This window comes from Pteronotus mesoamericanus, unplaced genomic scaffold, assembly GCF_021234165.1.
Source record: "Pteronotus mesoamericanus isolate MK-2021 breed Mesoamerican mustached bat unplaced genomic scaffold, CSHL_Meso_final scaffold_533, whole genome shotgun sequence".
Classification (NCBI taxonomy): Eukaryota; Metazoa; Chordata; class Mammalia; order Chiroptera; family Mormoopidae; genus Pteronotus; species Pteronotus mesoamericanus.
Genome location: NW_026555320.1, coordinates 3,773,952 through 3,798,320, shown reverse-complemented (window position 1 = coordinate 3,798,320; position 24,369 = coordinate 3,773,952). Strand labels below are relative to the sequence as shown.

Here is a 24,369-nt window from a genome sequence, read left to right as displayed (position 1 = left end):
GGACCTAGGGTGGAACACTGTTAAGTGGAGGGTTCTGGGGTCCCTGGAAATGTGTGTCCCCGATGTTGGCATCGTTGAGGAGGGGAACCAGAGCCTGTGTCAAGGATGAGGGACTGCACACAGCTGTGGGCAGGGGTGTTTTGCTAGTTGAGTTGGCACCTACACGGCTGGCAAAGATGGTGACAAGGGGTAGGGTTTTCCCTTTCCTGGGCCTCGGACTTTGATTGGATTGCCCACCCCTCCTGCCCTGGGGCTGGGCTTTTGGGAGCGCGGGTAGCAGGGGGGCTCCTCTGTGGACGGGATGGGTCCAGGCACGGCTGGGTGTCCCCCTGCACCTGTGTCAGAGCAGAGGGTGGCTGTGGCTGGGCTACTTCTGGGTGGCTCGGGGTCGCCAACAGCCGCGGCTGCGCCTTATCCAGCTGAGTCGGTGAGGTGGGGGACAAATCTGGGGGGCCAGCTGCAGCTGTCTTCCTGGCGGGTGAGGCAGGGGGATGCCTCGGTGGTCCACATCCTGTGCCTGGCACTGAGTTCTGGGGTGGACCCCTGGCCGCCTCAGAGGCTTCAGCGCTTTTTGAAGAAGATGTTGAAGATTTTTAGCAGCAAAACAATAGCAGAAGGAATAAAATATAACAATCAGAATTTTTCTTTGGGTTCGATGTTCTACCACAGCCTAGGAAGAGCGATCGATTGTATGTGGTCACGTTGAGAACTTCGTATCATTTTGGGTTGCTAGGAAATAGTGGCGGTTAAGTAGGATCAGAGGATATCTAGATCGAATGAAATGTTGCAGCGATACTTGAGTTATATTTATAATAACATTAATAAAGTAATATATAACTATCACCTGCCGAGGGGAGTCTCCTCCTGGGCTGGGCACACTGGCGCTTGAACACAACTGTTCTATTAAAAGTGAAAAATGCTTCCCTGCCTCGTGTGGCTCATGGGTTTGGTGGTGTCCCACAAAGCAAAAATTCCCTGGTTTGATTCCTGGTCTGGGTTGTGGTTGGGTTTCTTTCATAATGATGTTTATCTTCCTCTTTCTTCCTTTTTTCCACTTTCTCTAGAGATAAATTTAAAAGAAAATAAACCTTAAAGATAAAAAGTGAAAAATGCCTTTGCGGGCGGGTCAGAACTGGTATCCGCCCCCGCCCTACCCTGGTTCACGGCCACGGGAAGTGGGGTGGGGGGAACGGAGGTGCCGGCCTGAACCTGTGCTACTTCCACAGGGTTCCCCTCTCAACCCAGGAAGGTGTCCGCCCCGCTTCGTGCAGGGCCCCTGATCTCATCGTTTGTGAGCCGATCTCGTCTGGGAAATGGTGACAAATCCTCTGTTGCAGCCAAGTCTCCATTGGTCAGCTCTCCAGTTATGTTGTCCTACACACCGAGTGAGCCCTGCTGTGTGCCAGTCTTGGCGCCTCCCTCTCTCTGGAAGCTCAGCAGTGCTACTTGCCCCCCACCCCGCCCCCGCCCCGTCACCCAGGGCCCTGGTGTCTGCACAGCAATCAAGGAGCCATTTCAACAGAGTGTCCCCAATGAGAAGCCCTGGTGCATGGAAAACAGTGTTTATTACGGGCTGCATCGTGTGTCCCCCTCCCCACCAAATTCATACATTGAAGGTGTTACCCCACCACCTCATAATGTGACCTTATATGGATATAGGGTCATTGCAAGATGTAATAAGTTGAAGTAATACTGGAGTGGGGTGGACCCCGGCCCCAAAATTCCCTGGCGCCTTCCGAGAGCGAGAGCAGGGCCCTGCCCTGCCGACACCTTGGTTTCGGACTTCCAGCCTCCAGAGCCGTGAGGCAGATGGTGACTTGTTTAAACTGCTCAGTGTGTGGTACCTTGTGGCAGCAGCCCTAGCAAACAAACTTTTCAAAGATGGTGAACTAACTGCCTGAGGCCTGAGGCCCTGGAGAGGGAGCCTCTGCAGGGACTCGGGGACAGTGAGCTGTCTGAGAAATTCAATCCAACATTTGTTTTGAACGAGTCAGTGAATCTCGCTGAGGCTTTGGGGTCTCTCCTCTCGGTTCTGCCAGGGAGCTTATGACATCGTGGTGGCAGCTAGTGAGACCCAGGTTCCCCTCAGTCAAGCTCATAGGTGCACAGAGCAACCCCAGGGGCCTGGGTGGGCACCTGTATCCAGAACTCCTGGCACGTGCACTGTATTGATAAACTCAGCCCAAGCTAAACAGAGAGTCACCTCCTTGGTCGAGAACCTCAGACGTTTCCCACAAATTCTCCATGTATTGACCAACATGAAATAACAAAGTCTTAGGACTCTTTTGACATATAAGCCTTCCCTTCTGGGTTTGACTTTATAGCAAGGTCTCCAAACATGCTGGAGTGTTTTGTTTTTTTTTAATTTTTTTGAGAGCACTTTTATTAAGGCTGCGACAGTGAAATCAGGAAGGGCTTAGGATGGAAGAAGCCACAAGAGAGAGCCCAGACGGGGCTGCGGTGGTTGTCTGGGAAGTCAGAGAAAAGGGGCCTTGGAGACAGGTTCAGGGGGTCCTCCTGGGATGAGCTGTGGCTGCCCCCGGCTCCCCCTGGTGGCAAGCCTCAGCCTCGTGGGGTCCCTTAGGAGAGGCCTGTGTGGGAAGAAGAGAGGGAAGGGGAAGGCGCGGGGTGGGGGGGCCGTGCTCCTGGGGGCGGGGAGAGCAGGCGGGCGCTGGAGTTCGTCTCCAGTGTAAGGCACTGGAGAGGAGAAGCGGGGGAGATGGACCGCGGGGGCGTGGGCTCCAGACTGCACAGCAATTCCCTCACAGGTCTGCAGGGGGCGTGGGGGCGCCTGCCTCGCTGGGTGAGGGAGGTGCGGAAGGCTGGATGGGGGCTATTTGATTCCTCTGGGTTCTTTTCCATATCTTAATCTGTTAAAATTAATGATTTAGAATGAAGCACCTACCAGGAACTAAGCAGTGGGGAGAGCAGTGAGCGAAACCGAGGCCAGGTAAACGGAGTCAGGGGCTCCTGCTGCCTGTCGCCGCCCAGCCAGAAAGCAGAAGCGGAAACCCGGGAAGGTGGAGGGTAAAAACCTTCGCCTCCACCTTCCCCCAAGCGTGTCAGGGGCAAGTTTCTCCAGGGCCAGCGTGGGAAGGAGCCCAGAGGGGGTCCTGGCGAGGCGCAGTTTTTGGCATTTGCGTCCTTGTAGGAGTTTTGGCCTTGGTAAATATCTTCATTACCAATTTCTGGAACAGAATGGTCCGCGTTCTAATAAGGATGCCAGAGCCACTCAAGTGATGCCCAGGTAGACGTTATCCCAGTGTTTCTGGGTGCAGTCGATCAGTCACCGCCTCTCCTGGTGACCGGGCATGAGGTTCAGGGCTGGGTTAAAAGTCCCTTTGTTCTTTCCTGGTCAGCTGTTAACTGCAACAAAATCTCAGCCAGAATATAAGGTTAATCGTATACATTTGATGACTTGGTTACACATTCTACTAGTAATCATCTAAGGCTGTAATGGAGGAGGGAGAAAAGAAAGGAAAAAAATCTTATTTTCTATTCTGCCCTTTACAACTCCTGCCATAAGCAGGGTGGGCAAGGTCCCTGCTCTCCCAGAGCTGACATCCCAGAGGTGGGAGACACAGTAAAATAAGTCAAGCCCTGGCAGGCGTGGCTCAGTGGATTGAGCACCGGCCTGTGAACCAAAGGGTTGCTGGTTTGATTCCCAGTCAGGACACATGCCTGGGTTGCGGGCCAGGTCCCCAGCAGAGGGCGCATGAGAGGCAACCACATATTGATGTTTCTCTCCCTCCCCCTCTCTCTAAAAATAAATAAAAAAAGAAATGACATATATGAATATATCAGAGGGGAGGGAGTGGGAGCGGGGTGTAAGACAGCTTCACTGAGAAGGCGACCGAAGGCTGAGATGAAGCCGTGGCGCATCCCACAGCCAGCGTGAGGCTCTGCCGCCTGGCAGGCTGTGCCCGGCGAGGTCCCGGAACACTGAGGGCCCTCCTGTGATTCTGAGGGGACACTTGTGGCTGCCCAGAGCCTTGTCCTTGTATCACCTGAGTGACCACCTGTGGTGTCTTGTTTTCTGACATCACTTCAGACACTAAATTGTTTTTTTACACCAACAACCAATTCTCGGATTCTCCCACACCAACTCATTTTTTTTAATTGTTTTTTTTTTTTTTAAGAGAGAGGAAGGGAAGGAGGGAGGTGAGACAGGAGAGTAAGAAGCTAGGAAATCCCTTGGCAAGTGGAACAGGGAAACTGAGACAGACAGCTGAACACAATGGCGAGCAAAGCACAGCCAGGCGCAGGTGGCCACCAGGGCGGGAGGCCTGGCAGGGGCAAAACTGGGGAAATAAGGACCCCGCCTCTCCTCCGCCCGCCTCCCCCCCCCCCCGCACACACCATCCGGCCTCAGTTATGTTTCAGTTCCAGGCCCAGAAAAGCAGCAAAACCAGGTGGGTGACGCCAGAACCAACTGCAGTGACTGAAGCCCCCTGCCCTGTCACTGACCAATCAGTGGAGGCCAAGGCCCTGAAAGGGCGCACCTGGGAAACTGAGGCACGTTCTCCTAAAACCCTCCCCTGGGATCCCCGTCTGCAAGGACCCAGCCCAGCGTGTATGCCCTCCCGCTGGGGAGCAGCTGGCGCGGGCCGTGCACTTTGCTTTCCTTTTCCCCTGGGCCACCGCCCCTGCTTCTTTCTTCATAGGCTCACGCCTCCTAAACTCTAAGGCAACGAGCAGCTGGCAGCTCGTCCCACTCAGTCTGATCCCGTGAACCTGTCCCTAAATTAGCCCCTTTTCTCTGACTTCCCTGTGAGCGGAGGCAGCCCAGCCTGGGCTCTCCTGTGTCTCCTGTGCCAGCACTTTCTTGTTTCCTTGTCCCAGTTTTAATAAATGTCACCTGGACTCGTGTTTGAAATCTTTCCTACAAAAAGCCAAGAACCCACACACTGCAGCTGGCCGTGGGCAGACCCGCTGAGGGCCAGGCGCCGGCAGGGAACGAGGTGGTGGGGGGAGAGCAACACCGATTTGTTGGTCCACTTCTTCATGCATTCCTTGTTTACTTCTTGTCTGTGCCCTGGCCGAAGATCACACCCGAAACCCTGGCGTGTCAGGCGATGGTGCTCTGACCAATTGAGCTACCCAGGAAGGGCTCAACTCAATTCTGACACCAACTCATGAGTTTGTGTAGACCCCACAAGTTCGGGGCTCAGCCCCTCAGGACTCTGCCCACCTCAGGTGCCAGTCCCAAGTCCCAAGAGACCACTGGTAACTTCTGACCTCTTGCTATAAACCGGGAGTTCCTAAACCCCCTCTCCAGCTTTGATAATTTGCCGGACCTCACAATTTGGGGGAACCCCTTATTTACAGTTACCACTTTATGGAAAGATGCCCCGGGCTGGGAAAGGGGGGCTCAGAGCTTCCACCCTGCCCAGCACCTCGCCCTGTCCACAGCCCCGGAAACTACCTGAACTGCACCGTTCAGGGGATTTTATGGAGGTTTCATTACACAGGTATGACTGATTAAATCACTAGCCTTTGGCGATAGCAGTCAATCACGGAACTGAACCCCCGGTTAGGGGTGGGGCTGAATGTTCCAACCCTCCATTCACGGCCTGGTTTTTCTGACGGCTCCATCCTGAAGCTATTGGGGGCAGGAGGAGGGGGGGATGAATTCCCCCACCTGGAGTCATCTCATTAGCACCTAAAAGACAGTAAATTCCAAGCTCTGGAGCCTGGAAGGAAGGACAAAGAACAACTCTGAACATTTTTTTCTGCTGCCCCACCAGGGGTGGCTTTACTAGCCATCCCCTCAGCCTTCCAGGGTTGCCAGGGCTCTGCCCTTTATCCTGGTCAGATTCCTGCTCCCTTTAGCTCCAACTAGGGACACCCTGGCGCATGCCCATTACCGTGGTCAGCTACTGCCATTCCTGGTTGCAGCTTCATCAGTGGGAGGAAACTTGACTCCACCCACTTCAACCAGAAGCAGAATTTAGGAAGAGGGGGCTGAAGGGCAAGACTCCGAGGACGTACAACCTCACCTCGAGCCCAAGTCGAGTCCTGCTTGGCCTGCTGAGCAGCCACGGCCGCTGCCCCGGGGCGAGCAGGGTGAGGCGAGGCAGAAGCTAAGGAAGTCCCTTGGCAAGTGAAAGAGGGAAACTTAGACACAAGGGCTTATCCTCCCTAATGGAGGACCCTTAGGAGCAAATGGTTTACACAGTCCAGGCCGTGCCAGGGGCAGACCTGCCTCAGTCCTGGTCCCTCTTCCATGACCAGGGCTCGCTGAGGGTCACCGTTGCCCCAGACACTGCGGAATACGTTATCTTGCGGCTGGTCACGGGCTCCGGTCCAACTCCAGGGAGGGCACCAGCCCTTGGGGAAGTGACTGTGTGGCATTTTGGCCTCCTGAGACACGGAGAGGAGCCCAGGTTCTCGGCGCAGAAGGATGGCAAGGGGCCTCACAGGGGTCTGTGTTAGCGCTCACCCACGCCCTGCCCCCACGCCCTGCCCGGCACTGGGCTTTCTGGGCACCATTGGGAGTTGCTGCGACCTGCCGGCCTCGTGCAGAAATTCTCTATAGCTTGGCTCCAGGCTGTATGTAAAGTTTTAGCTGGAAAAAAAAAAAAGCCTTTTTTACCAAGCTGGGTACTGGCCTTCAGGCTGTAGCCCCTGCTGTAGTAGCTAACTAACTACTGGGTCCCCGCTTGGCAGGCGTGCGGGCGGGGGGAATATGCACAAAGTAATGACTTCAGAACCGAAGTCTGTGAGGGGGATGGTTGACCATTAGGAATTTTGAAGTTTTACTTGTGTTGACGGGAGACCACATTCTTCTTGCTGGCACATGTAAAGAGTTACGTATCAGCAAATCGCCCTTGAGAAGAAAACGGAAGTCTGGAGCCCGGCTGGGCAGGCCTCTCGCGGTTCCCAGCACCACCAGCTGTGTCGCTAAAATCTCCAGTTCTTAATCCAAACCCACGTGGCACCTTCTCACGACCCACTAGCAAGGGTCCTCTCTCCCCCTTCCTTCCCGCACGGTCTTCACATTGTTCCCTGGTGGCAGGGGGCGAACGCTCTCTGACCTCTCATGCAAGCACGCTGTAACGGTGGGGGGGGGGGGGTGCGGGGGCTGCCTGCCAGTTATCCTGGGTTAAAATGGTGCCAGCCTTCCTGATTAGCCTTGCTGATATGCAAAGTGACCATCTTTGCATGTGAGGAATGAAGCTATGATGCTGCCATGGACATGCAAAATGACTCTCAATGGCCCTGCTCCTTGTCTCCCATCCCTCACGGCGGCCTCCCTTCTGGGATGGGTGGAAGAATATCCTATATTTTTCTTGGACACACCCAGTTAGAAATCCCCCCTTTGGGGGGCCCTGGCTGTGCCCCGTTAACACTTGGACCCCTTTGCAGCGTCTGGTGGTCCACCGTCCCCAGCCGCCTCTCTGCTGCTTCCCGATATAGAAGACGCCTGAATTTTGGGCTCTTGTGAGATGGATTTAAGAATTAGTTCTCCCATCTGGTGGAGCTCGGCCTTCTGCAGCAATAAAACTTTCCTTGCTCCAAAACTCTGATGTATTGAAAGCTGGCCTTTCTTTTGGAGCATTGGGCACAGGAAACTAGTACCCTGAGCATTCTCAGCAGATACCCCTGAAAAAAGGGACACAGTTGAGAGGTGTCGCAACAGGCGGGTGTGGATGCAGGGTGGAGTGGGTTGCGTGACTGCCTTCAGGAGCTTCCGGAAGGAGCGGAGAGAGAACAGCCCTACCCCTGCCCTCTCCTCCCTCTCTCTTGCCCCCTGGGGCTGCCTTCTGGTGACTAAATACGAAAAGCCCAGGAAGACAGATCCCCCGGACGGGGTGAGGCAGAGGGTGGAGGTGGAAGCCAATTGGGGACAAGCTCCTACTAAGGGCGCCTGAACTCGAGGTGACAGGGTTGGCAGGGCGGTGGATGTGCAGCAGCTGCGGCCCCGCACGGTGAGTGCTGAGAGGCTGGGGGAGGGGCACACACGGAGGACTGGGCCCGAGCAGCCCACCCCCTGCTGAAGTGACTCCGGGGCCGGCGCGGGGAAAGTGGTCAGTGGGCTGAATGGGGCTCCTTCCTTCCTTCCACCCTTCCTTCCACTGAGCTGAGGGGCAGAGGCAGCTGAGCTGGACGGGTCTGGGCTGTGTCAGCTAGGGCCTGTCATCCTGCCTGGGGACTGTCAGGCCTCTGCTCCCACCTGCTGTGTTGTTATAGAGGAAAAAAACTTCACAGGTCCAAAATGGCTTCCCTCGAGTGAAAAGCCCATGACGCCACACCTCCGTTAACACCTGATGTTACTGCAGTTTCACCCGGTATCAGAGATGTAATCAGCTGGTGCGGCATTTTCTGGTGGACACCCATGAGGCCATCTGCCCCTGGGCCCTCTCCATGCCCCTAAAAAGAAGAGGCAGGCCGCTTGCTAAAAGCCCTTCCCTTCCCTCCTCTTTTGCTGTCAGGGGCTAAGAGCAATCCTTTCTCTTTTGTGACGAGCTGCCTCATCCCACTTGTCTTCCTAGAAAAGCTTTGTAGACCCCCCTAGGCGCACCCTAGTATTGAATTGCTTATTCAGAGCCAACAAGACCTTCAGGTTTCCTTGGCTGAATTTTGTTTTGTGCCCTTCCCTGCCAGGTGGGGACTTAGGGAGGACCCCAGCCCCCACTCCCACCCCAGCGTGGGGAACTGCTGTGAGGACATCCTGTGTTGTCCCCTCAGGTCTCTGACACCGGCTCCCCCTGCCCTCGGGTGAGAAATGTGTGGTATGTGCCCAGTTAGTGTGACATTTCCTGTTTTCTGCTGAAATAAAGTGCATGTGTCAGGTGCAAAAAATGCTAACTCTGGGCAAAAAAGGCTGAATGTTTGTGTCCTCCCAAAATACAAATGCTGAAGTCCTATCCCCAAAGCGATGGTATTTGGAGGCAGGGCTTTTGGGAGCTGATTCGATGGAGGCGGTGGAGCACTCGTGGAGGGAATTGGAGCCCGTATTCTAGAGGACCCAGAGAACACAGGGCAAGGGGGGCCACGAACAAACCAGGAGGCTGACTCATCAGACACAAGCCCTGCCGGCACCGTGGGCTTGGCCTTCCCAGTCTGCAGGGCTACGAGGAATGTGATTCATAAGCCTCGAGTCTGATGATTTTTCTAGCAGACGGAACCCACTGACACATCGCATGGCAAGGCCACCGCTACCGTTAGCCATGGCTGCACCCAGGGTGTCTTATGCAGAACACCTTCTCTGGGGGCAGAGAGGGACGTGGGCTGGCCAGCCTCCCGGGGCCCTGAGCGAGCCTGGGAGCGGCCAGTTGGCTGTTCCTGGGACCAGGCCCCCGAGCCAGGCTCGCCCAGAGCAAGGGCCGTGCCTGCCTGGACTGGGGGTCCGGGGACCACAGGGACAAAGGTGTCACCCCAGGGCCCGGGGGGGCTGTGTGTCCACAAAGCTTTGGTCCCCGGAAGCCTAGACTTCCAGAGGGGACCCGACATTAATTAGCTGGGCGCCTACTGTGTGTCGAGCTCTGCCCTGGGGACTGTCGCCGCACCACCTGTTCCCACGAGAGGAGCGTGAAGATCCGCTGGGCACGTGGCGGGCCGGGGGCCTAGCCGGCCTCCGGCGGCGCCCAGCAGGCGCCCGGCCGTGGTCGCACATCCCCGCGGAGGTTCCCCGCTTCGGGGCTGAGAGGTCCCCCGAGCGCAGAAGACCAGCGCCTGGGTCCCCGGGGTCGTGCGGCCGCGGGCTGCGTGGGGCCGGAGGACGCCCGCGTCCCCTCCCTGCCCCCTCCTGCTCCTCCTCCTCCTCCTCCTCCTCCTCCTCCTCCTCCTCCTCCTCCTCCTCCTCCTCCTCCTCTTCCTTTTCCTTCTTCTTCCTCCCGGCCTGGATTCTCGGAGCCCGCCGGGGCGGGGCGAAGAGGCGGCTGCCGGCTCAGGCTCAGGTCGCGGAGGCGGCGGCTGCACGGCGACCCTTCCGTCCGCCTGCGTGTCCGTCCGCCCGCCTGCCCAGCCATGGCCGCGCCGGCCTCTGCCCCGCGGAACCTGTTCCTCCTGGTCTTGCTGCTGCTGCTGCTGCTGCTGCCACCGCCCCCCGGGGGTGAGCCTTTGGGGTCGGGGCTCTCGCCCGGCGGGGGGCCGCGTCGGTCCCCGCAGGGCCCCGCCCCCCATGACCCAGGCAGTTAGCAAACCCCTGGGACTGACCTCCCTGCCACTCCCTGCCTCCTCCCTGCCGCTCCCCGCCTGGAATGGCATCGCCCAGACCCCACACAGCTGCCACCCTGGTTCTGTCCTGGAATTGGGGGGCGGGGGCGGGTATCTATCGTCCCTGTGATGGTCCTAGGGATTGGGTCAGCCGTAGCCTGGGGTCGGCTGCTCCGAGGCCTGGCCCCTCCATCCAGGCCTTCCCTTTGCCTCTGTTTACTGGCTGGGACCCCCCAGCCTCTGTCTGCAAGGCCCCTGCGGTCCTGGAAACAGCTGAGGTGGCCCAATGGGGTTGGAGGAGACAGCTACCTGTGCGGATTGGTTGGTTGTAAACTTTTAAAGATTGATTTTAGACAGAGGAAGGGAGGACGGAAGAAAGAGGAACATTGATTTATTCCGCTCATTTATGCATTCATTGGTTGATGCTTGTCTCCTGTCTGGAGATCAGACCCGCAACCTGGGCCAGGGTCAGGGTCTTGATTGGTCAGAGAGGATGGTTCACAGATGGGGAGCCCAGGCTGGGGGCCTTTTCGGGTTAGGAATTGGAGCAATGCTTCCCCACCACCAGGCGTAGGACGCCAAGGATCCCCCTGGGTGGGTGGCTTCCTCAAGAGGAAGGGCCTTATTTCCCGGGCCTAGGTGGACCCTGGAGGACCTGGGGTGGGAACGGGAGCAGGCAGAGCTCTGGTCCCTGGTCCAGTGAGGTCTGGGGAGCCTTGGGCAGCCTGTCCAGAGTGTGTGAGGGTCAAAGAACAGTTGTGTTGTGACTTTTTGGCCCAAACAGAGTCACGGGTGTTTGTCTTCAGCTCCGGCTTAGAGGCTCGCGAGCCGTGGCACCAATGGCAGTGACGACTCTCTGGAGGTGGTGGGGGGTCACCCCAGCTACCCAGCAGCTTGGGCTGAGCTGAGCTGAGCAGACCTGCTGCCGTGTGGACAGCTGGCTGGGGGTGGGCCTGTTGGGGGTCCCATCCTCTGCCCCACAGTTTTGCCAGAGCAGGGCTCTGCTGGAGCTGCCAAGGACAAAGTATCTCCCCATTTCCACCCCGTTCCTAGCTCTTTCTTCTCAGGGTCACTGAACGGACCTCGCTTGGCCAATGGCCCGGGGAACGTGATGCACTGGCCGGGCTGGCTCTCTGGAGACCCATCTGGGGCCTGTCCAGGCAGAACCCTGGACCGTTCTGTCCTGCTATTGGGCACTAGTTGTCTGATAAGGTAGCTTAAGAGTGTGTGGGGACATGGCTGTAGCATCTTCCTGGAAGTTTGCAAACCTTGTGGTCACCCAAAGCCCTGGGTCATTTTCTACACTTGTCCGTCAGGTCCCCTCAGCGTGACCCTGTGTCCTGAGGCTCTGCACTCACCGCAGCCTGTGCGGATGTCCTTAGATCCCAGCTCGGTGGCTGAGAGCCTTGTGGTGGTTCTGGGACTTGAAGTGCTGCCGCTGCCCTGGAGCCCTGGCCACTGAGGGCACAGACCTTTCCGAGGCACCTGCTGGGGGCCCTGGGTGGGACTAAGTGCCGCACGGACAGTTTTGTAGGTGTGACGGCGGTGAAGGCGAGTTGGGCAGGAGACAGCCTGCCCTGAGGGCGTGGTCAGGGCTGGGCCCCTGCAGCTGTGGAGTCCAGCGGGGGCTGAGGCTTCTGTGGCCAAGGGGCGGGGAGAGGGAAAGAGGATCGAGAATTGGCCAGTGCGGCACCCGGTCCGCAATGGCTGGCCAGGGATGTCCCTGGTCAGCTGTGTGGCCGCTGGGCTTGGGCAGCTTCTGGAGGCAGTAGCCTGGGGTGCGGCCTTAAGGGATGAGTAGATTTGAAGGTGGGGGATGGGAAACAGCCAAGAATTGGGCAGAGCGTGCGTAGGCCTGGAAAGCTGGGGTGGCCTTCAAGGCCCTGTGCAGTCAGGACCCTGCTTTGTGGACTGTGGACTTGATCCTGAGACAGTGTGAACCAGGGGTGGTCTGAGAGCAGGGACTGGCCCAGCCAGACTCACCGTTAGGAAGCTCATTCTCCCATCGGAAGGCGAGTGGGCCGGTGGGGAAAGAGGGATCCCCGTTAGGTGTATCTGCTGTGGCCTGGGAGAGAAGGCAGGGCTGGTTGGGTGGGGGTGGCCAGGGGTGGCCCAGCCGCCCGTGCCTGCTGGCCGTGTTCACTGGGACATGGCTGAGGCCCGGCATGAGGCTTCCTCATGGCTGCAGGCGAACAAGTGTTTCTCCACTCCAGCCCACGGTGAGGTGTGTGTGGATTCCAGTGGATACGACCTCCACCCTAAGTACTGTCCTGTTTTCTGCTGTGGCACCTGTTACAACCAGTACTGCTGCTCTGACATACTGAAGAAATTTGTGTGGAACAAGGAAAGCTGCGAGGACCGGTGGGTGCCCCAGCGGTCACCGTGGGACTGTGCATGGAAGGGAAGTGGCCCCGCCCCCGCCCCTCAGTCCTGAAGATGGTGGCAGAGCATTGGGCTGGGCGTGGGGGGGTTGGAGTTCCGTGCACTGGGCTGGACTCCCTGGACCCTGTCCAGTTAGTCCCTTGCCCCTCCCCTGCCCTGGAGGGCTCCGGCTCATCCAGCCTGGGGCCGAACGGGTTTCTTAGCTGGTTCTGTAGCTCACCCTCGGGTCTGCACTTGTACCAACACGCCCTTGGGTGGGCACTGTGATGTGAGTGTAGCCCGCAGTGCGTGCATGGACTTGGGGCGTTGTGTGTGATTTGTGCGGGCACCATCTTGTGGGCCCTAGAGGGTGCAGTGCGTGGGCGCGTGGCCCGTGGATTTACACTGCACCTTCGGTGTAGACTGTCTCACGGACTGAGTCTTCTGCCTGTCTCCCTTTGCCATATTCTTTGCTTCTTCTGTGTTTGGCCACAGGGACAGAGGGCTGAGGTGGTCATCCTCTGCTTGCGGCAGGTGGTCATTATTGTCTGGAAAGACCAGCCCTCCACCATCGTATATATTTATTTTAATCTCCCATGACCAGTCCATTCCCCTCACCCAGTAGGCAACCAGTCTGCCATTTTTTTTTATTGTTTCTGTTCTTGCAAAGTCTGTATTGTTTTGTGGGTACAACGATCCCCTTCCTTTTCGCACTCAGTACAGTGTTTGTACAACCCACCCGTGTTCTTGGGTGTACATCGGGCTGGTGCCCGCCACTGCTGTGTCCTTCTCTGTGGTGGGAGACCTGGCCTGCAGCCCAGGCCTGTGTCCTGACTGGGAATCGAACTGGCAACCCTTTGGTTCGCAGGCCAGCACTCAATCCGCTGAGCCACACCAGCTGGGGCCATTGTCTGTAGTTTCTGTTGTTTTCTCTTCAGGGTGTCTAATCTGATATTCCTGAACGTTTCTGATTGTGTGTCTGACAGGGTGTTTGTAAATTGATGGTAGAAATTTGGAGCTTAGGATTTCCTCCGGGGAGGTTTTATGTTGCTTTTGTCAGTGCCTTTAGCACTCCGGGCTCACGTTGCCTAACTGCAGAGGCTGAGATGATGAGAAGCTGAGCTTCTACTCTGTTTCTCCCTTGTCTTGGGTTGCAGCATTTCGAGCCTCAGCCCAAGTGAGTAGGGTTTACCAGGGCCTCACTCCTGGAGGGCTCTGGATCTAGTCTTTATCACCTGAGGCTTTCAGAAGGTCTGCTCAGCCTCTCAGCTGTCCTCTGAAATTGGTGAGTGCCCCCAGGAGAAAAAGAGTCTCAGATACCAGGCTCACCTCGGTGGATCTCTCTTCCTGGCCTTCCCACCCCTGGATCCCAGCTGGGTGCACCCCACTGTCATTGCTCCCTAAGGCCTGAACACTGGTGTTTCAAAATATTCTCTCAGCTCTATGGGTTGTCCTTCTAAAGCACAGGGCCACTGCTTTAAAATTTTATTTTATTTTTTTTAAAGATTTTATTTATTTATTTACTTTTAGAGAGAGGGAGAGAGAGAAACATCAATGTGTGGTTGCATTTTGCACGCCCCCTACTGGGGACCTGGCCCACAACCCAGGCATGTGCTCTGACTGGGAATTGAACCGGCGACTCTTTGGTTTGCAGGCTGGCGCTCAATCCACTGAGCCACACCAGCCAGGACTGAAATTTTATTTGGATTTACATTGATTTGGAAATTTTCAACTAAATACAAAAGCAGAGAGAATAATATAAAACTCCGTGTATCCATCACCCACTTCCTCGCTCACCAGCACTCTGGCACTACTGTTCCACACACCTCCCCCCACTCTTGAAATTTTCTGGATTATTTAAAAACAAATCCCAGACATCATACACATTTCTCCTTAAATGTTCGTGTTTTTAAAAAATATTTTATTTATATATTTTTTAGAGAGAGGGGAAGGGAGAGAGAAAGAGAGGGAAAGAAACATTGATCCGTTGCCTCTTACACGCCCGAACCGGGCAACCCAGGCACATGCCCTGACTGGGAATTGATCTGGCGACCTTTTGGTTTTTGGGACGACGGCCAACCCACTGAAGCACACCAGTCAGGACCTTAAATGTTTGTTTTATCAGTACAAATGAGTGCTTTAAAACATATAACCACTATATATCAATAACACATTTGGCACAATTAACAGTAATTCACTAATAGCTTTCAATACTAGTCTGCCTTTAGTTGACTCCATTTGTTTCAAAAATGTATTTTCATGGGTAGTTTGTTCGAGTCAGAATCCAAATGAGTTATTTTTAAAAATCTCTGTACCTATAGTTATTTCCCCTTTTTTAAATTCTGCATTTTTTTTTTTAATGTCATTTCTCCTTTTCTTGGTTAATCTTGCCAGAGGTCTACCAGCTTTGGTTTTGTTAATCTTATATTGTTTGTGGTTGTTCTCTTTTATTTTTGCTTCCTTCTTTGGGGGTTTGCACTATTTTTTCTCATCTCCTTGATTTTAATACCATCTCACTATTAAAGTTATGTTTCCTCTAAGAGCTGCTTTAGCAAATTTTGCAAATTTTTAAAAAAATTACTTATTTACTTTTAGAGAGAGGGGAAGGGAGGGAGTCAGGGAGAGAGAAACATTGATGTGCGAGAGAAACATCAATTGGTTGCCTCTTGCAGCCCCAAACCGGGCACCTGGCCTGGAACCCAGGCATGTGCCCTGACTGGGAATCGAACTGGTGACCCTTCAGTTCACAGGCCGGCGCTCAGTCCACTGAGCCACATCGTCAGGGCTGAGTTTCACAAATACTCATTATCATTATCTTCATTTCATGAAGTATCTTCATGGAGTATCTTCATTATCATTCAGTTTTACATATTTCTTAATTTCCTTTATGATTTCTCATTTAACTCACCGGAGTTTCTTTTTCTTGCCATGATAGTTTCCCAAGGTAGGAGTTTTTGTTAGCATTTCTTTCTTTCTTTTTTTTTTTTTTAACATAGGCATTGTAATCTTCTGCTACTGATTTCTAACTTCATCCTATTGTGGTTGGAAAAGATACTTTGTATGACAGCTGTCTCTTCAAATCTGCTGAGATTTGTCCTGTAGCCTCTCATGTGGTCTGCCCTGAGGACTGTCCCAAGAGCACTGGAGAAGGGCTTGGCATTGTAGCCTGAGACCTTGCAGTGTGCGTGACGCCCCGTCTCAGGATGCCGTCTGGGCTGCCGCTGTGGCCCAGGACTGAGTGGGCTTTTGTGCGCGTCCTGTGTGCGCGCTGATGCAGGGCGCATTTGTCCCTGGCGTGCCGGGGGTTTCTGTTCATCATGCGGCTTTCTCCTTGCAGTTTAGCTGCGGTCAGGAAGAGCGTGGAGAACTTGGAGCAGCTGGCCTCGTCGCTGAGCTTTAACTCTGACATGGACGACAACATGCCGGGGTAAGTAAAACCAGGAGGCTGGGTGCATCTTCCTGTGGAGGTGACGGGGGTCCCGGTGGGCGAGGAGGAAGGCTGCGGGGACTGGGATGGGAAGGAGTCATTGGGGTGGGGCCCCATGAAAGCTGCCACCTGGAGGCTGTCACCGTGTCTGACCACCAGGACCTTTCGTCCTTATGTTGGGAAGCTGTGTCCTTACTGTGCTGGGGGTGGAAGTGACTGTGGTTGGGGTTTGACATTCGAAAGGCCAAGGGCGGGGGTTTGTAGTGACCCAATTGGGGGATGGGTGCAGGTGAGTGGAGGGAGGCACAGCGACGGGCGACGGAGGGGGTGCGCCCTGAGGGGGCAGCAGTGCGTGGTGACGGCGGAGAGGCTGATGGTGGTGGGGGCGTTGGGGACACGTGTGATGGGGTGACAGCCGTGTATGGTAATGGGAAGCAGCTGAGGTGACGTGGTGCTGATGGGGTGCCGGTGGCAGGAACATGTGCTAGGGACGTGCTGGTTGGGGGTCTGTGGCGATGGGGTGATGGTGGCTCTGGTGACAGTGAGGGGGCGACGGGAGAGCCAGGTGCCGGGTGACCGGGTGACGCCTGTGATGCGGGCGGGGCGCAGATGCTGAGACAGCTGATGATGTCTGAGTTCGTGGGTCACGGTTACCATGTCAGGGCTGTCCTTGCCGGGGGGCCGCGAACAGCCCAGTCTCCTCAGCTCCCCAAGCCCAGCCCTGGGGCCCCACAGCACCTGTCGTACAAAAGTTTAGGGCTCGAGGAGCAGGTTTCTGGAAGGAAGAGGGACAGGGTTGTTGATGACACTTCTGTGAATGCCCTCATGTGGCCACCTGTCTGGGGCCTCAAGGAGGTGCCCTCTTGGGCGGGCATCTGTGTGCCGTCCCTTGGCTGAGGACGCTGTTTGTCCGCCGGAGAGCCAGCTCCCTGGGAGGTCCAGGCCCTGGTGCCGGGGGCCTGCACCAGCCCTGCCCCTCCCCCCACCAGCCCCTCCCCTTCTTCATTCTTGGGTCTTGCCCCCCGGCTCTCCCTCCATGTAACTCCTTTGGATCCTCAAGACCGAGGCACCTGGTTGGAGCACAGGGACCCAGATGAATCCGCATCTGCCTGGCTTGGCCGGAATGGGGGTGCCCTGTCTCGAAGTGGTCACCATACCTCCCACAGTGTGGTGATGTTGGGTTTGGGGTGGGCCCTGGTCCTCTGCATGCCCCCACCTCCCCAACCCCCGACTTTGGCAGGTGAGTCCCATTCTGCTCCGTCAACACCATCTGGCTGTGTTCATTATTGGCTTGTTCCCTTCCCGGAGCTTCCTCAGTCCCCTGTGATGCTTCTTTTGGATCCTGATTGTATTGTCCCTTTCTAGCTCCTCGCCACTCATGGGATGGCCTGGCAGGACCGGGGTGTTTTTTGGCAGCTGCATGGTAGAACCTCCGGCTACAGGCCCCGGGCAGGCCATGCAGGCCCCCTGCCCCCACCGCCCTGTGACAGCACAGGGGAAGGGCCATCCATTAGGTGAGGCATGGGCACAGGGAGCCTGGGCCGGCCCCCCGCCCCCACAGCGGGCCTCACGCACCATGGCACAGCTGGCCGGCCGCCTTGTCAGCACCATGAGTGAGCTGGCGTCCCAGCCCCAGAGATCCAGAGATGGCCCTTTCCGACCTCAGCACTGGGAGTCTGGCTTCCAGGGGGCTGCCTAGTTCTGCCCCTTGAACTTGGTCTTTACACTCTTTAATCTGGGAGGAGCTCCAGCCTTGAGAAGCCCCCATTCCTCTCAGAGGCGGGGTTCCATGGGAACTGTGGCCTGGTGTGGCCGCTGGCCCCAGCCACACTGTGCCGTCACCCCGCAAACATTGCCCTTCCTTGGAGCACCGAGCCCGGCAGTCCTGCGGGGTCCCCGAGTGAATGTGTTCATTTTTCAGAGACACACCAAGCACCTACTCCATGTCAGCCACTGATGATGCAAAGCATCTGAGAAAGTGGTGCTTCGAGCCAAGGGCTGAAGGGTAAACAGGAATCAGTGATGCAGGGGTGGGAGGAACTCCTGGGCCCCGGCCAGAGGTGCGCATGGAGGGCCCAGTGGCCGGAGCACCGAGGAGGGAGGGTGGGGTCCTAGATCACACAAGGGGCTTTATTTTATTTAAACCTGAAAGGTTAAAATTTGACTTGTTGTAAGTTTTACTATCTGGTGAGACAAACCCTGACTTTTTTTCCCCCTCTGTGATTGTCAACTATAATATATGAGGTATGCACACACATACACACATAGAGTGAATTTCTGAGCCAAGAGCTGCAGGAGCCACAGTGGGGTTTTGAGAAGAGAGTGACATGATCAGACGTGGCCGGCGGCAGAGGGCTGAGGTAGCTGAAGGTGCCCATCGAGGAGGGCAGCCGGCGGGGGCTGGGCAGGGGCTGGGCAGGAATGGGGTGCGGCACCGTGGGGGCGTGGGGCCAGCCTGGGCGGGCCAGGCGGGGAGCGCTGACCTGGGAGGGCCACCTCCCCACGCCTGGCGCCTCTGCTCCGCAGGCAGCGGGGAGCTGCCTGGGCCTGGGCGCCTGAGCTGCACCTTGCTTTTTTTTTTTCTTTTAACATCCTGGGAGTTGATTTCTAACATATAAGAATTCACAATAGACTCAAAAGAAGTTTAGTATTTTTAAATTACAGGAAAACAAGTTTTAGCTCATCGATGTTATATGTAAAGAGGCCTAATACTGGTACATTGTTCTCATGTTCATTCATGAATTGTAGGAACCCTTTTTGTTACTACCTTGTAAGCGGGGCTCCCCATGAGTCTATCAGGAACACCAGCGTCCTTTTCACCTTTCCCACCCTCCTGGCTATAAAATCTAGGTGATTCTTGCTTCCCTTTGGGGCCGTTTCACCCTTTGATCCTGGCATCCCATGGAGCCCAGGAAACCCAGAGAGTCGGCAGTCGCCCACAGTTGAGATGTGTCTGTGTTAGGTTTGGGTCTTTTGAGCTCTCAGTCTGTCTGGTGTAAGAGGTGTACCAGAGTTACGGCTGTATCCAAAATCCGTGATGGAAAACCGCGGCTCTGCAGACAGCAACCTCACAGGGCAATCTGACCCCAAATTCCCAACTGGCCGCGCTGTGCTGGGGAGCCCCGCCCCCGGGCGCAGGGCCTCTTCAGTGAAAGGCTTATCTTTGCCTTAAGCCAAGCCCCACCCATTGTCGTCTCTTCGGATCCCGTTTGCACCTGTGCGGCGTCTTTAAGAGGATCCTGTGTCTGTCCTTCCTGCCACTGACGTCAGGGCAGGGGAGGGCCGAGGAGACGTGCTTTCCTTTTCTCCGAGAGGGGAGGAAATTGAAACTGAGTGGCCCGTGATGGAAAGAGGGCTGCCTGGGACAGGAGGACCCTGAGTGAAGGTGGAGGCTAACATGGGGTGAGCTTGGGCGCCATACTGTGCTGTGTGTGAGAGAGACAGAGACTGGGGGAGAGACTGAAGGTGATGGCTCTGCCCGCACTGGTCACTGGTCACTGGTCACTTGTGGTTGTGAATGTGTGTTTCCCCTTTCCCTGGCTGGGTCCGCAGAAGGCCTGGGAGGAGCTTGTGGCCGAGGGCGGGGCAGGTGTGGGCTCCTCTGCTGGGCAGGACTCTGACATCCTGTCCTGCAATGCGTTGGGGTATTTTCGGGTCTGCAGTGTGAAGGGTCTGTCCTGTGTCTGTTCCTAGGCTGTACTGCAGGGCCCAACGGAGGTGCAGCCTGTCTGGGCTATGGAAGCCCCTCCACCGGGGCAGGGTGGGGGCCCAAAGTGTGTGTGCCCCCCCCGCGCCCCACTGGGCTTCAGGGGAGGCAGATGCCCTACTGCCCATGGGCTCCTCCCGGGTTTTGCTGTGCTTGGTGCCATTAGCAGGCATTTGCCTGTTACCAGAATAAAGTTTGACCTCTGGGAATAGGAGGATAGAGGGGGCTCATCTTCCCTGAAAAGTCAGTGTTGGGGAACTTCTGGTTCAGGGCCCGCTTTCTCCAAGAGCAGGCTCCCCACTGCCGTGACACTGGCTGCAGGGCTGGGTCAGGCAGGCCTCCAGTCCCAGAAGGGACCGCCTCCAGTCCCCTCCAGAGCATCCGACCGGCTCTTAGTTTTCCCACCTGTGGAGCCCAGGGTGCAGGTGAACCCTGGCACAGCGAGGTGCCCAGCAGGCTCCGGTCACACCGGGGACAGCCCTGCCCCGTATGGGGAGCTGGCCAGTGCCGAGGCCGGTGCACTGCCTCCCTCCCCTCACCGTGCTGGACACCTGGCCTCTGCTCTCCTGGACCGTCTCCTCGGCTTCGTTCCCTGCGCTTCCTGAGTCATTACCTCCAACACCTGCCACCTCCAGGGCTCGGTGGGCTCCCAGAGGCCATGGTCTCTCTCGCCCATCACCGAGTTTTTGGCTTAATCCACAGTGCCTGGCTTGTGGCATGTGCTCGACGACCGTTTATTTGCTCATCAGTTGGTCACGGATGGTGGGGAGGCATGGAAGATCTCCCTCCTGTGCTTGCGAAGGTGGGGCAGGGGCGACGGACCCTAGGTGGGGTGCATCATAGATTCCCAAGCCCACGTGACCCACGAGGAACCTCAGGCTGGAACAGGCCCCGGCCGCATGCCCCGGAGTTTCTCTGTGCTGCCCGGAGCGCCCTCCTACAAGGGGGCTGCCCCCGGCGGTGGCTGGGCTGTGGACTGCCGGCCCTGGCTGAGGTGAGGTGAGGTAACAGCGGGCTCTGCGGCAGGTTCGAGGCCACTGTTGCCGTCGGCGTGACCATCTTTGTGCTCATCATCGTCACCATCATTGCCTGCTTCACCTGCTCCTGCTGCTGTTTGTACAAGATGTGTTGCCAACCTCGCCCTCGCCGTAAGCACGCCCACCCCACCCGCCGTGCAGAGGCCGGCGTGGCCAGGGAGCTACTCAGGGCCCCGATGTGGCTAAGCTGGAGGCGGGCGGGGGGGCAGGGGAGTGGGTGGCAAGCCTGAGGGTCCTGACTGGGGTTCTGTTTGCAGCGGTTGTGACTACCACGTCCACCACCGTGGTGCACACCCCCTACCCTCAGCCTCCAAGTGTGCCGCCTGCCTACCCGGCGCCGTCGTACCAGGGCTACCACCCCATCCCCCCCCAGCCAGGGGTGGCAGCAGCACCGTACCCGGCACAGTACCCACCGCCCTACCCAGCAGCCCAGCCCATGGGCCCACCTACCTACCACGAGACATTGTCCGGTGAGTACCGCAGCCAACCACCCTGAGCCGCCCTGACCCCGCAGCTCCATGGTGCCCACAGCCACCCACTGTCTTCTCTGTTTGCAGGAGGTGCGGCCACACCCTATCCTGCCAGCCAGCCTCCTTACAACCCGGCTTACGTGGACCCCCCTAAGGCTGCCTACTGAGCGCGCCCCTGCATCTCCAGTTGCCACTTGACACGTCATGTGTGTCTGTGTGTGTCTGTGTGTGAATGGCTAGGCAGGCACGGCCCTTTTCTCCCCGTGCAGGATGTGTGTGTGTCGTGACTGGGATGCTGACAGGTGGGGGCAATCCTTGCCAGAGTTGCTGGGACCATACTTCGTTCTCTTCCTCACTTCAAGTTTTGCTTCCTTGAAATTTCAAACAAAATTCCAAGAATGGGGTGGGAGTTCATGGCCAGACCACCCAGGGGGATCGGTGTGGGGGGGCTCATCACACTGGGGTGGCACAGCTTTTTGGCAGCGAGATGTACACGTGCTCTGGCTTCAACAGAACGGCTCGGCCCCGTCCCCAGGGTGTGCGTCCCTTCGAAGACCCGGAGCTGGGATGCCGGGGAGTGGGCGACGCCGGGACCTGGCCGAGCTGGGTTTTGATCCCCAAGCCTGTGTCACGCCGCGTGGGAAGTGCGCAGCCTTGTGATAGCAAAACGCCCGGGGACTCTTCTGCAGCCTCCCTGGGGCCACCTGGAGGGCCGTAGCCAGGGGCCCGGCCCTCTACCCCTGCGGGCAGGGCAGTCTCTGTCCACCTGCGCACTCAGGTGTCCTCCCTGCAGTGTTTGTTTTATTTCTAGCCAAACATTTTGCTTGTTTTCTGTTTTAAAATGTATGTGGTAGTTGCTGTGAGGCTGAAGCCCCTGGATCCTGGAGGGAAATCGGCCCCCAGAGGACAGGGACCATCTGACCCTGGTGGTCCCTGCTCCCCTCACACCAGCCTCAGCACAGCCAGCTCCTGTACCCCCGGCCCATTTTGTCCTTGCAGTGGGGACACCTAGGCCAGTCGGGCACCTGGACCCAAGGTGGAAGGGGCCCCTGCAGCTGGTGGCCCGGATGTGAATACCTCGGACCCCCCGCCCCCCACTGTTGCTGTCTCACCAGCTCTGTCTCAGCTTTGTGCCTGTTCGTGTGTTTCTGAGTCCGGGGTCTGTGCCTCTGTTTACAATAAATGCAGACTTTTGGAACCGCGTCCCTTTCTTCAGACGCCTGGCTGTGGGCACCGGGCAGTAGACTGACACCACTCCCACCCAACTCGGGTTTCCCTGGCTTCCCTACGAGCCTGGGGCCCGGACGGCTGATCGTCCTGGCCAGATCATCCTGCTTGGGAGGGCGAGGGACGAAGACTGCTGCCCTGGGCACCGCCCCGCCCGCCCCGCCCTGGTGCCTGAGCGTGGGCAGAGGTGCAGGAGGCTCTAAGGCTGCTGAGGAAGGTGCAGTTGAGGGAGTGCTCAGTGCCAGGGTGTCTTTATTAGGCTTCTCGTCTCGGCCTACTGCCCAGGTGCGGCCAGGAACAACCCATACAGCGTAGCCACCGCCACCGTCACCAAGGCCAGCAGGCCCAGTGGCGCCAGTAGTCCCTCCGCGGGTGAGGGTTCGGGGTCCTTCACTGGAGTAGGCGCCTTGGGCCTCCTGCTGCCCCCAAGGTGGGGACTGGTGTGCGTGGCTCTGGCCAGGAGTGCAGTGGTTGTGGCAGCCGATGACCCTGAGTTGGTTCCGGTAGAGGCTGTGACCCCGTACATTGGCTTGATGGTGCCGAAGGGCCTGGCGTGAGCGTCCACCCACTGCAGCAGGGCCCTCGGCCTCCACTGGCAGACGCTGAGCAGCGCCAGGACGTCCCCCTCGGCCGTGTGCGAGTCCGGCGGGGCCTGCCCGTACAGGCGCGTGTAGATGCTGCCCAGGCTGTAGCTCTTCCACGGGCCTTGCTGGGGGGGGCCGCAGGCCTGCTCCAGGGCCTTCAGGGCAGCGATGCTGTCCACACAGAAGGCACCGTCCAGAGCGCTGGCCAGGCCCAGCAAAGCCAACTCCGCCTGCAGCAGGGGGAAGTCGTAGCGGTCGCCGTTGTGCGCCACCAGGCACCAGGGCTGTGGCTGGCGCCGCAGGAAGGCCAGGAGCAGGTCGACCAGGTTGGTGTCGAAACGCTGACGCCCGTGCGCTGCCAGCGCCACTGTGCTCAGGCCAGTGATCTCGCTGGCTGCGGGGCTACAGGCCTTTCCCGGGGCCACACACAGGGACAGCTTGTCCACCACGCGGGGCGGTGGGGGCGCCATGGAGGCAGGCCCCCGAGGGGCCGGAGGGCTCTCCAGGGCACACCTGTGGACGGCCAGCAGGCACAGCTCCGTGATCTTGGGCTGGGAGAAGGGCAGTCCGGTGGCCTCCAGGTCCAGGAAGATGAGGGTCTGCACGGGCCCTGGGAGCAGGGCCTGCGAGCACATGGTGGGTACCTGCCACCGAGCCTGGGGAGGAGCCCAGGAGGGAGCAGGTGAGTGCCCTGGACAAGACCTAAGGCGGGGGCAGGGAGGTGGGCTGAGCTCACCTCAGGCCCTCCCAGCACAGGAAGGCACTGTTGGTGATCTTCAGCACCCATTTTCAGGGCAGGAAGCCAGAGAGGGTGTGGCTTCCTTAATTGTATCAGCACATGGTCTGCGGGAGGTTCTCTTCCTCTAGTGACCACTTAGTCTGGGGTTGGTAGGCAGAACCCTTGGCCCCCCCAACCATGCCCAGCCCCTTGGGGGTCCTCACTTACCAAGTAGCAGGCAGGCAGCAATGACTTGGGCCGGGCACACCAGCTGGATCTTGCTGCTGGCCCCAGAGGTGGGAAGTGAAACTTAGCCTGAGCCCGCCTACCAAGCTGGTGAGAGCTGGGCCCGCCCTGCTCAGTCAGCCTGCCGGGTCCCTCTCTTGCCAACACTCAGCCCTCCCCAAATACCGCCCCACTGCACCCCGTGACTCCCCCACAGGCCTCAGAGATCCGTAGCTGTGGCCTGCTGGCTGGCACAATGCTCCAGGGCCCTCACACCAGTGAGAGCCGGCAGGGAGGTGAGCGCAGGGGTGCCCGGCCGACAGGGAAGGCCGGCTGCTGCGCTCGAGCTTGCCGGGAGCCCCTGCCACGGCCGTTCCGCCACAGACCCCTCAGCCCTGCTTTCTGACGGCTCCCTGGTTTAGGCCTGGGCTGAGGGCCGCTTCCTTTCTCGCC

The 24,369-nt window shown here is 57.7% G+C and overlaps 2 protein-coding genes across 3 annotated transcripts; one reads left to right on the top strand and one right to left on the bottom strand.

Annotated features, from left to right (window-relative positions):
- Positions 1-9,932: 9,932 nt before the first annotated feature.
- SHISA5 (shisa family member 5) lies at positions 9,933-22,348 on the top strand. Its single transcript, XM_054594792.1, has 6 exons — positions 9,933-10,057; positions 12,375-12,522; positions 15,860-15,949; positions 20,682-20,803; positions 20,950-21,162; positions 21,250-22,348. The coding sequence occupies exons 1-6, from the start codon at positions 9,973-9,975 to the stop codon at positions 21,327-21,329; spliced, it is 738 nt and encodes a 245-aa protein (XP_054450767.1). The 5' UTR covers positions 9,933-9,972; the 3' UTR covers positions 21,330-22,348.
- A 290-nt stretch (positions 22,349-22,638) lies between these two features.
- TREX1 (three prime repair exonuclease 1) lies at positions 22,639-24,036 on the bottom strand. 2 transcript variants are annotated; one of them, XM_054594489.1, is made up of 2 exons: positions 23,920-24,036; positions 22,639-23,629 (listed from the first exon to the last, which is right to left on the bottom strand). In XM_054594489.1, the coding sequence occupies exon 2, from the start codon at positions 23,606-23,608 to the stop codon at positions 22,664-22,666; it is 945 nt and encodes a 314-aa protein (XP_054450464.1). In that variant the 5' UTR covers positions 23,609-23,629; positions 23,920-24,036; the 3' UTR covers positions 22,639-22,663. The 2 variants fall into 2 exon arrangements, with proteins under 2 accessions (XP_054450464.1, XP_054450463.1); XM_054594488.1 differs by lacking the exon at positions 23,920-24,036 and adding an exon at positions 23,710-23,760.
- Positions 24,037-24,369: the final 333 nt, after the last annotated feature.

What these genes read in the sequence shown, in the direction of transcription:
- SHISA5 (XM_054594792.1), top strand. Translation starts at nt 9,973, where the DNA reads ATGGCCGCGCCGGCCTCTGCCCCGCGGAACCTGTTCCTCCTGGTCTTG. An exon ending in AAGGAAAGCTGCGAGGACCG is followed by an intron (nt 12,523 to 15,859) that starts GTGGGTGCCCCA and finishes TTCTCCTTGCAG; the next exon opens with TTTAGCTGCGGTCAGGAAGA. An exon ending in CTACCACGAGACATTGTCCG is followed by an intron (nt 21,163 to 21,249) that starts GTGAGTACCGCA and finishes CTCTGTTTGCAG; the next exon opens with GAGGTGCGGCCACACCCTAT.
- TREX1 (XM_054594488.1), bottom strand. Translation starts at nt 23,760, where the DNA reads ATGGGTGCTGAAGATCACCAACAGTGCCTTCCTGTGCTGGGAGGGCCT. An exon ending in CTGTGCTGGGAGGGCCTGAG is followed by an intron (nt 23,630 to 23,709) that starts GTGAGCTCAGCC and finishes GCTCCTCCCCAG; the next exon opens with GCTCGGTGGCAGGTACCCAC.